The 12150-nt window shown below is 40.6% G+C and overlaps 1 protein-coding gene across 1 annotated transcript; it reads left to right on the plus strand.

The window, feature by feature from the left end:
- Positions 1-8692: 8692 nt before the first annotated feature.
- Positions 8693-10864, plus strand: gprin3b (GPRIN family member 3b; the record flags this gene model as incomplete). The annotated part of the gene is made up of 1 exon (XM_083938722.1): positions 8693-10864. One exon carries the CDS (start codon positions 8693-8695, stop codon positions 10862-10864), a length of 2172 nt encoding a protein of 723 aa, XP_083794848.1.
- Between the last annotated feature and the right edge of the window lie 1286 nt (positions 10865-12150).

Consider the following 12150-nt stretch of genomic DNA (forward strand, 5'->3'; position numbering starts at 1 on the left):
GAAAATACATTTATTAAAAACATTAAATAGGGAGCACAACGTTACAGTTATGATGTTTTTTTTTTGCTTTTTGAAGAATTGATTGTCTTACTATTTGACATCATTTCTTTTTTTGAACACATTAAAATTAGGTTTTACTCTACATTTACATTTATGAATGTAGATCTTTGCAAATAATTTTATCAAATTGATAAAATGACCAGAGCATATTTGTCACATGCAAGTAGCCTACAAAACACGCACTTAGAAAATTTAAGAAATCTAATATGTACATTCTTGAGTTGTTTTTTTTTTGTATCGCTAATTTACATGACGTCTTTGAACACAGCACCCGCCGAGCCTTTCAGTGAGTCAACTCTGCTGCAGCGCCATCTACTGTCCAACCTCTCTACTGTACTGCATGGACTGTGCTACACTGCTGCAAAGAAACACACACATTCTCGTTCAAATGCTGTGTGTTTTGATTATTAGCTAGATAGTAGATCTAGATTCATTTAGTGTCTTCCCACTGACTCACCATGAATAAAATCTGTATTACAGACAAACAGAAACTATTCTTTTATTGAAATTAGAATCTGCAGGTAAGGTTTCAGCTAATAGAATCAATCAATGTAGTTTAATTTAACCACAAGATAATGCCAGATCCGCAATATGAATGTGTTAGATCTATTTGATAATGTCTATTTAAAAAAATAAACTAATAATTTGGCTTTAAGTCTTAATTTTTCCATACAGATTTCAGATAGAGGTTTACACTTGGTGTTGTCGTGTCTAGCCACACATCATTAAATTACATTCTTTCTTCCAAACAGGCTACACATACGCCCTCATCCTGAAGCAGAAATCGGACATTGCAGCAACGTATGTAGTCCATCCCGAGTTGCTCACCAATGGTGCACTCAACTGTAATTAAGTCGTGGTCTACCTCTCACCTAATCAGTCCCTCTGGGCTTTTAAAGGCAGTAGGTCGATCCTACACAATTAAAGCATTCCAAGAGGGGCTTCTGTCTCAGAAACAGGCTATATTTGAAAAAAATGGATCCCCAAAGTAAACGCATAGATTATAATAGGAGTTTAGCCTGAGTTGAACTAGGGAGTAGCCCGTTCTGCTCATATTAAAATCAGTTTTAACAGCACTGACAGACGTGACACGAAATATTTTCAATGCACCAATGGTTAAGTAAAAAAATAATCAAAATGTTTAATTTAATAGAGGCTTTGAATGTTTTGCTGTTGCCTCTCTCCTGTCCTTTCAGAGGCGTGTGCTTCGGGAGGCCAGGTTTGGCAGAGATGACATGATTGACAGGACGAGAAAAGCAAAGCAGGGGATCCTTTGGTACAAGCAGGTACAGTATTTCTGACCAAACCAACAATTCCTACACATGAATGAGAAAATAGTTTGTTTGTCAGTGCCTAAAACAACCTACATAAAATGTTCTGATCCTGGACCCCTTACTGTTTTCTAAGTTGCTGTCACTCTGGTTATATCGGGCACTGTCAAGGAATAGGATCCAAATGCAGACAATTAAACAGACAGTTACAGGACAGTAATTTAATCACAAAATAGGGGTACACAATCTTACTGAATCATACGAAAGGCAGGGGTCAATTTCAATTTCCAATTTTATTCATAGTGCCAAATCAAATCTCGAGGCACTTTCAATATAGAGTAGGTCTATAGCACACTGTGATTTAGTCATGATTTACAGAGACCCGACATTTCCTCATAAGCAACAAGTTGCATGAGGCAATCTTGCGCACGGTGGCAATGAAAACCTTTCTTTTAACAGGCAGGAATGCTGTGAAAGACCAGGCTCTATGCTGGGAGAGACACCCAGAGATGTAGAGCAACCACAGAATTAACATTATATTGTGTGTGTGTGTGTGTGTGTGTGTGTGTGTGTGTGTGTGTGTGTGTGTGTGTGTGTGTGTGTGTGTGTGTGTGTGTGTGTGTGTGTGTGTGTGTGTGTGTGTGTGTGTGTGTGTGTGTGTATGTATGTGTGTGTGTGTGTGTGTGTGTGTGTGTGTGCGTGTGTGTGTGTGTGTGTGTGTGTGTGTGTGTGTGTGTTATAATACTACTACTACTACTACTACTAATAATAATAATAATAATAATAGTATATAACATATAAATAATAATAGTTATTGATATTAATAATAATTAAAGCAGTGGACTAGAATGATATGAATAGTAGCAATAATAGCAGTAATGATCATAGAAATATAAATAATAATATGAAAAGGAGGCATAGTGCAGGACCATGGCAGCAGACACAACCGCAATCCAAGGAAACCTGCAAGACGAGAAAGAACAAGGACACCGGGGAAGAAGTTAAGTTAGTAAAATGCATTAATGAGACATGACTGATGCAGAAGGAGAGAGAAGCTCAGAATATCACAGGAAGTCCCCCAGCAGACTAGACCTACAGCAACATAACTAAACCTGAGCCGACTATATGATTTATGAAGAGGAAAGTTTTAAGTCTGCTCTTAAACATGACCCTGGTGTCTGCCTCTCGAACAACAACTAGGAGTTGTATCCACAGGAGAGGAGCTTGGTGGCTGAATGCTCTGCCTCCCCGATATTATGAGCTCTTTAAAGTGAAATCCTGGCGTCAGGGTGTTTTTTCGGCAAATACACTCATCAAATAAGCCTTAGAGACAGTTTTTAACACTGATTGGCTCGAGGAAGCATAATGAAGGCATTAAAACAGCTTTTTTTAAGATGACAAGATGACTGCTCAAGATGACATCAAACCTCTGCAGTAGCATGATAAGAGTCCCTACACATTAAACGAAGCATCAATCCTTTTGGATTGCATTTGCTTATCGACTTGAATGGATTTTACTACGAGAGGAGCTGGTACCGGGGCCAGTAGGTAAGTCTTTCCAAACACTCTTTTAATAAACTCAGGGTTCACTAACTACATTGTTGGTGCTTAGTTTATAGGGATACTTATCATGCTACTGCAGATGTTTGGGGTTATTTTGAGCAATATTAGTGGTTAAAAAAAGCTGTTTAATGCGTTCACCATGCTGCCCCAAGCTAATCAGTGTTTTAGTCGCATTCGGCTGTTAAAGACTGTTAGCGACTCACTGGGATATCTTTGTTAATAGTTGTTACACAAAAAAAAATGTCTCAATGGCTTATTTGATGAGTATATTTGCCTTAAAAGACCATGGGATGATTTTACGCCCGAATTTCACTTTAAGATACGATGGAGCCTGACCATTAAGAGCTTTGTAGGTGAGTCAAAACCAGATTTATCTAAAGGGGTTGGAGAGAATCACCAGTCCATGAATCTGGATGAGGTTACAGGGTACAGGAGGCTTGAAATCAAATGGCTCAAAGCAACAAAGCAAACAATCTGACAGGGAATGAGTGGAAGTGAGCTGGTGTTGGGACTATTTATGCTGCCTCGTCGAAAATCTGCACAAACTGCTTTTATCAGTATCACAACATCTTCTTCTTTCATTTTGATTACAAACAGGTATGTGTACTGATAGAATATGGGGCGTATATTTTGATACTTAAAATGAAAAAAAAATGCTCAGATGTATGTACAGAACCTTAAAGCTAAAGTAGCACATCTCGATAGGAGCATATAGACAGAACACCTGTCATAGGGCTGAGGGGAAGTGGAAACGAGCTGGTGGATGACAGGCAGAGGATGGCAATGAATGGATTTTGGTGGGGATGTGGCTGGAGGGAGGGACAGGGAGGATGAGACGGCAGTGCACCTTGCCAATTTTACACAGGAAGTTGAGAAGTTTTAGTCGACATGAGTTATCCTTTGCCTGTGAGAACAGTTTGCCTCCTGGAGGAAGCTCTTCTACGTTTGAAAAATGACCTTGATGATGTTATCAAGACAGTCGCTTTAAAGAAAACAGGGTTGACTGCCGGCAAGAAACTAGCAGCATGTCAGAGAACTCTCAGTCAAACACACAGTGCACACCTGAAGAGAGCCAATAGTTTTCTCCAATGCGTACTGTGTGACAGAGAGAGATGTACTGGAATGACTGAGACCTCCCTCAGGTAAAACCACATCTATATTAAGGGATTCGTCCCACCCAGGCCACCAACACTTTGAGTTATTGCCCTCAGACAGACGTTTCAGGTCTCTAAATGCACTGACTAACAGGCATAAGAACAGTTTTTATCCAAAAGCTATAACAGTGCTTAACACCGCAAATACCTTTACCTATGATGGTACATGATGATCTTTGCTCAGGGTCTCTGCAATCTACTGTTTTTTGTTTTTGTCTCCATAAGCTGCTACGGTGTGCGTGTGTGTGTGTGCGTGCTGGTGTGTAAGCTTGTCGTTTTAAATGTGTCTTTTAAAGGTCTAGCCTATTCTTTTTGATGCTTTTAATGTTACATTATTTTCAGCACTTTAAGGTATTGTACTGTAAATATCGTTGTACTGGTACAATGACAATAAAGACAATTCAATTCAATTATGCGAACATCCACAGTGAATTTTTATGCATTAAGGCTTCAAGACTGCACTGATAAAAACATATAAAGGCTTCTGATCTACAGTCAAACCTTTATAGATGTGACTATAATGATTTAAGTTCAAGGCTCTTCTGGATGTCGTTGACTAGTTATAAGGTTGACTCATGCGGCTTATAATACATTACAATTACCTATACTGACCTATTCACACCTCAACAATCAGCTCTGGTAAAGACTATGAGTCATCACATGTATAACTCTTGATAGTACTGATCTTCAAACAAGTGTTACCATTCCTTTTAATTGTCTTTTTATGATATAATAATATGTTGTTCCAGCTGTGGAGCTGCCGGTCTAGACACGCCACTGCCCACCTTTTAAAATAACACAGAAAGAAAATGCCCTGCTGAGGTGAAGCAGGAAATGTAGATTACTGGTCCACTGAAATGTATTTACAACATCTGGTAATGATTTAGTTTTAATGGGACTTATTTATTTAAACTTACATTTTTCATCAACTGACTCAGTGATGCTTATCTTATCTTCTTAGGTGTTTTCAAACAATTTGATTACATTTATCACTGCATCCTTTTTTTTCTCACATAACCGTTTTATAGCACCTGTTCTGTCACCAACAAAGGTACAATTCATTATATGTGGATCAGATATCACACACTGAAATAGCTGCAGGATACTTCACGACACCAAGCCTTACTGTAAATGTCCTGATGAGTGCAGTTTTGTTATGTAAAGGTACCTGCTTCTCCACAGAAACATAACCTGTCATTCCTCAATGCAACCCTTCAGACTACTAATGCCATTTCATAAATCCACTGTATATATGGATGATACAGAAACACGCAGAAAAATAAACGACATATGCCCTTAGAATATTACAGGCTGCCTTGCAGATAAATTATGCTGCCAGGATCTAAAAGTAATCAACCTCAAGTGCAAGTGACGCTCCTCGGGATGCCTGGGGCCGATACAGCACTGCCTCCATCCTCTCCCATCATTCATCCATTCAGCCTGCTCTGCTGCAAAACGTTGCCTTGCGCTTCAGTCCGGGATGGCGCACGCACACACACACACACACACACACACACACACACACACACACACACACACACACACACACACACACACACACACACACACACACACACACACACACACACACACACACACACACACACACACAAACACACACACACACACCATGAGAGGTCCCTTTTGTGAAAGGTTCACTTTTTTTCTTTACTAAAGCGTGAAGCAACGCTCATAAAGAGCTCAGAGGCGGCGTCCATCGGTTGGACCGCGGTGACTCATTGCGCACGACCAGTCAGTCAGTCAGTCAGTCAGGGGGCTTGAATTTTGCGCTTCGCCGTGGAGGATCGATGTGTTGTGGTGGAAGGCGTGGCTTGATGTCACCGCCACAGGACCGGTTTTCCATATTCATTTTAGTCTCATCTCACTGACACGGACGCGCGAACGGCACCCCAAGGAACGGGACATAAAGCGCCTCTCAAGGTAAGCCACCCTCCTCTTCTCATTATCCCGTGGTTTCCTTTGTGCCAGATGTTGCATTTGTCCGCAAGGTCAAATTATATCAGAAAATATAAGTGGCCTCTGTGGTGTTGGGGCGGGACAGGGGCTGCAAATGTACGCTACATTACATGACATGGATCTTAATGGGTCGTGTGCATCACTTTAATGTATGTAACGTTGTGCATGAATTCACATTCTGCACACACTCTTTCTGTTATTTCCGAACTGCTGCAGGAAAAAAAGGCCTTTTAATTGTTGAATATCTACTTGCAGACAGGATATGCTTCCCATAAATATTTGCACTTTGACAACAGACACGCAGATGCTGTGCAGAGCACACACAAATGGGCTACACCTGTCCATGACCCAAAACGGTAGCCTACTATTCTATGTTTTTAAGTCACACTTAAAGATATTAATCTTTCTGCTACATCAAGAGATATATTATTCTTTATTTTTTAATTACCTAGACATAAATATGACGAGATCTGTATAAAAATCTGTTATGTTTGCTGTGGAGACTTGTGATGATGCTTGTTGCTGTGAGAAAGGGGAATAAGTGAAATGAAAAGGCTGGGCTAAAGTTACTTTCATTCAGAGGAGCTGCACATTATGTGGAATGAATTATCAATAATGTCACTGAAATGGAAATGGCCAACTTGCTCCCTGTGGACCACTGAATTATCAATCGGTGGTTCTTCCCCGTCTTTGGATGAAGCCAATGGGCTGTTTTGTATGATTAAAGTCTCCATCACAGTGCAGATAATTTGTCTTAACTCCAAAGGATCAGATTCTTCGGACGTCTGTTGAATGCTGGCACATTACTCCTGGAATTGGCTCAGATGCTTTTACACTTAGGAGACCGACTGAGGTGGTCTGGAATGAAAAGATGCGTGACACAGAAGGTTAAATACTTCAAATTGTTACTGGATTGATTATGAGATTAAAGAGGATCCAAAGACACATTATTTTAGATTTTCAAACATTTTCTGTTTATATTCGACTAGACGTGGCGTAACAAACAAAAAAAAGCAGTTAAACCTAAGACGGGTAACTGTTCTCAGGCAACACTTTCAAGTGTGTTTGGTATCTTGTCGGCTTGTTTTCAGAGATGTGATTTAAGATGACAGTGTTCAGGCTCGCATATAATCCCCTCATATGAAATCAGAGAATCCTGGATTTACACAGTATATTTGCAGTGCTATAAAGTGTGCAATTTATTATAGAACAACATCACAGTTTCTTGCAGCATAAGAGGGGTTGACCAGCTTTCTTATACTCCTTATACTTTCATATGATTATTCTGGATCTTTATGATAACTTCAGACAAGATTTTTGTGATACTGCCAAGCACACACATAAATAAGGACTTTCTGAGCCAGATAGAACTGTTGGACCCAGTGAAACTCAGCTAAATGTGGAGCATCCACACGTCATAACCAAAAACATCCTGTCCTTGTCTGTAAGCACTTCCAGGCTACATATGTCAACGTCTTCACTTTGCTTACTTTACTCCAATGTTTGTTAACTTTGCTTTTCTTTAGTCTGACACAGCATTTCTGCATGCTCTTTAGGGATTGCCCCCAGTTTTTTCTCGTCTTATTTGAATAGTTGGATCAAGCAATTTGAATTTGAAATCGATTTTCCACTTTTCAAAGAAATCAAATATAAAGATGACAGGTTTCTTTAACTATTTAAGTTATTTTTCATCACAAGATGCTTTCACAGGGCATTGCAGAAAAGACAGAAAAATCTAAAGACATTTACTTTAATTATCAACAATCAATATCACGGTTCAAAGAAACAGCTTGTTTAAAAGACATAGTTGCAAACGCTCCACATTACTCTAATTACTGTTGTTATGATTAATTCGATCATTGGGCTTGGAGTCAATCTAAATTCAAAACAGTTGAATTAGGGAAAAAACGGGTCACTGATTGTTCTGGTGCTTTGCTTTTTTTCACACTGATTATTTAAATGCATGTTAATGTTCTTTTAAAGAAACTACCTAGAATGTGATTTACATAATGCTCATCTATGCCTGGACTACTGCATGTCTCTGGTCTGATTATTTTTGTCTTAATCGAGATTTGAAAGTCCCGTATTTTAAAAAGTGAGATTTCCATGTCTTTTTTTTTTTTTTTTTTAAATATAAAGCAGGTTGAATTGTTCTATAAATACAGTGATAGTATCAAAACACTCAATCAACAGAGAAATGCACACAGCCTGAATTCAGAAACTGTGCTGTTTCAGTGTTGTTACAGTCATTCCCCGGCTGCAATGAAGGTGCAGAGACACAGAATGCACAGATGCAGAAAACCCAGAAAAGCTGACCAATCAGACCAGACTGGGGTTTTTCAGTAGGGGGCCTTAAAGAGACAGGCGCTAAAACTGATCGTTTCAGGCAGAGAGTGAATACAGCTATATTCTGACAGACAGTGTGAGACATAAAGTGTTTGTGTTTTTTGAGCATTAAAGCATGTAAACATGTTCTAGTAGAAACCCCAAATACATGTATGAACCTGAAAATGAGAGTAATATGTCCCCTTAAAGTTGATGAAAAGTGAGGCTCAATCTCTATTTCTATTTTCCTCCTTTAGGGAATCACACAAAGTGACCGATATTAAACATCTGTTTCATCTTTGGATTACGACAATATTTAAAGACTGAAACAGTGAATCCGGCATGGGAACTAACCCAAAAAGGACGGTGACAGTCCAGATGGTGCCTCAGCTGGCTGTGGTGGACACGCTGGGTAATAAGGAGCCTAATGCCAACTGGCTAAAAGAGCCCAACCTCAAACTCTCTCAGCTTTGTCCAAAACCAACCCTTGCATCTCCTGACCTCAAACAAGAAAACTCATCTCTGACTGTTTCTCCCAATGACACCAACCCACACACCCCAAAAACAACTTCCAAGGGAGGTGAACCAGTTAGCAGCACTGTGTCAGACAAACCGGTACCAACTAATGGAAACCAGATGGAGTCAGAGCTTGTCACAGGCGGAAACCAACAGATACAAGACCTGTCTCCAACAAGCCAAGTTGTGGATGAGGCAGAAAGTAACAAAAGGGATTCTAACGCTAATATGAAAATGTTAAGCCCGGCTGATGGAAAGGATATCTGTAAGGCTGATGTATCGCCTGCTCTCTCAGCGTCAAAGATCGACATGCAGACCAATGACTGCAGAATTAAAGGGCCAGGTGCAGCAGAGGAGTGTGCAAAGCTGACATCCCCAGTCAAAGCCGCAGCACTAGAGGACAGTAATAAACATGTCTCTTCAAATAATAAAAATCTCAACAACGCCTGTGAATTAAGGAAAACAGAACCACAATACAATGATAAAGGGAACATTTTAGCTCTCCAAAACAAGGACTCAGCTGGTCCACAGAAATCGCAAGAGCCTGATCATATACAGAGCTGCTCACAAAGCTCTGTCAGTCTACAAGAGACTCCTAAACCTAAACATGGCATGGGAAGTGCTGCAGCTCCGCTTAGATCTGCTTCGCCTCCGTCTAAGAGCAAAGATGCAGAGACAGGGTTTACTAATAAGAATTCAAGTTCAATACATTCAGAGAAGGATTTGCCACAAGTAAAGAAACCACAAGTCTCCTCGGATAAACATCAGACGGTGTCTTCACAGAAGGACTCCTCCACTCTGCCCCAGGCTACACAAAACATGCCGGCAGATGGGCAGGAAGCCAAGGACTCCAGCCAGATTGACACAGCTGTCTTTGAAGGGCAGCACGGCAAGCTGTACAGGGAGGCTTCGACGATGACCTTATCCCCGTCATCCTCTCCAGTCAAGCGGTGTCATGATATGGAGGTTCAGGCGGTGGCGAACACGTGCAGTAAGGCTGTGGCCACAAGTCCGAGCCTGCTGCCTTTCACTGTGCCTCGCAGGCCGAGTGGTGGTGCAGTCCTCAGGGAGGCCACTCAGAGCCTGGCTGCAGTCTACCAGGTGGATGGGGCTGTGGGACTACATCAGATGAACATTAGTTCTCTTTCGGCCTCAACTGATCCGAGGTCAGAGAGACTCACTGTTGAGGCGGAGATGTGCCCCAACCAAAATACCGCTGTGGTTTTCCACTCAGAAACTTTCTCCCAGCAACAAGACAAAATGCTCGGAACAAAGCCAAAAGAGTCTGGTTCAGCTCTCTGTAACACCCAGCCAGTTTATCAAATCAACATTGAGCACAGCAACCCCAAGGAGCAAGGAAAGACGGGAAACTCCCTAAATAAAACAGGAGTTCAGAAATCTGCAGCAGAAACAGTCACTGCTGAATCTCCCGCTCTCAAATCAGGAACTCCCTCAGAGAGAGCCGGTGCTACCGAGTCTGGATCTACTGACAGTGACAGAGCTGCGTCGTCTCTGGCTGTTGTTACAACCAAGCCCAGTCAGGCCCCGCCAACAACAACAGCAACAAACATCAAATCAAAAGCTAAAAAAGCTGAAAGTCCTAAACACAAGGCCAAAGCTCAGAAGGAAAGAAAGTCAGGCAAACAGAAGATAGAACCGGAGACAAAGGAAGAAGAGGATGATGATAAGCAGAAAGAAAAGAGCATCCATGATGTCGTGTGGGATGAACAGGGGATGACTTGGGAGGTCTACGGAGCTTCTTGTGACCCAGAATCCCTTGGTTTTGCCATTCAGAGCCACTTGCAGTGCAAAATCAAGGAGCAAGAGAGGAAACTGATTGCCCGGACTTCATTCCGGAAGTCAGTCTCTGCTGTGGACTCACCCCAACAGGGCAAGAAGAACAAAAGAAGGCAGCAAAACATTTTCAGGTCAATGCTGCAAAATGTGAGACGGCCCAACTGCTGCTTGCGCCCCCCTCCATCCTCCGTCCTGGAGTAGCACCACACAGAGGTAGCCAATGTCAAACTCCTCCTATTTCCTAGAGGTCAAAACATTTGTCCTCCCCTCGTCATGAGTGCAATGCCAAGTGAAAGCATTAATGGGGCGGCGATCCCTGTAAGTAAGTGTACTGGAATGTTGTAGTATAAAGAGTCAAACTATTTGTGATGTTTGTGATCAAAGAAGGTAGGAAATATTAATATAAAATGAAGAACACAAGACTTATTTTCTAGAAATAGATATAATAAAAAGAGAGAAAACTTCTAACAGTTTTCATATAACAGAGGCAATTAAAGTGAAATGCATGTATATTAGTTACAATGGCAGTTGTGTGACGTAAGATGAAGTCCAGGCTTTCAAAGTAAAAGGCACTGATCACGGGGTAGACATATTACTTACTGTCAGAATATTTGTGCAAAAATATTAAACCAACATCTAATTGCATTCGCTGCATTTGGTATATGTTTTTGAGGTGTTTTTGGGGCCCTACATTTATAAGATTGCTGTATTTTCTTTTCATGCACATTTATTTTTAGTGAGTGATTATGTTGTGCAAAAAAGGGACTTGTATGCATACATGTGCTGTTTAATCTGTTCTTTTTTTCTATTAAATCAACAAAAACTAAGTTAAGCTTTACATATTCTTCATTTTTGACCTATAGCATCCCTGTTCTGTTGATTTTCTTAAAGTTTATTTGAACAATTAAACTTATAAAACGAAAACAAAACGCAAATAGTAAAAAGACAAGTCAAGCACGTCAATATTTAAAGGTAAGACAGCGTTTGTGTCTGTCTGAGCCAAATTCACATCAATGCAATCCACAGGAGATGTAAGAGAGTGACAGACTGCAGAGTAACAGGTAAATTAGGTCGTTGTCAAGCTGAAAGATACAATTTCTGATCTCTGATGAGGGCATGCTGTGTGTTGAGAGGTTAGCTAGCTAGCTTCTGATTTACAGAGAGATTAACGCCCCAATTGTGCATGTGGGCCTAAATAGAAATATTTTATAACCAACACAAGCTTTTAAATGAATCCACCAGTTAGCATTGTTTAGTTTTGTCTAGAGAGGAAACTTTTAAGTATTTAGTATGCATATCTTTGAAAATTGTTTCTTATAGGTCAGTGAGGGAGATCTGAGATCCAATCTGGGGGATACAAGAACAAGATGTACTGTTTTGGGCAATGTCCTGTGGTGTAAGTCTGAATCAAAGATAAGATTTTGAACATATTATTTTGAATAAGTGCAGAGTCATAGGAGAGAAAGCTTGAAAATTGGTTGTTTGCT

This window comes from Echiichthys vipera (assembly GCF_963691815.1).
Source record: "Echiichthys vipera genome assembly, chromosome: 2".
In the NCBI taxonomy this organism is placed as follows: domain Eukaryota; kingdom Metazoa; phylum Chordata; class Actinopteri; order Perciformes; family Trachinidae; genus Echiichthys; species Echiichthys vipera.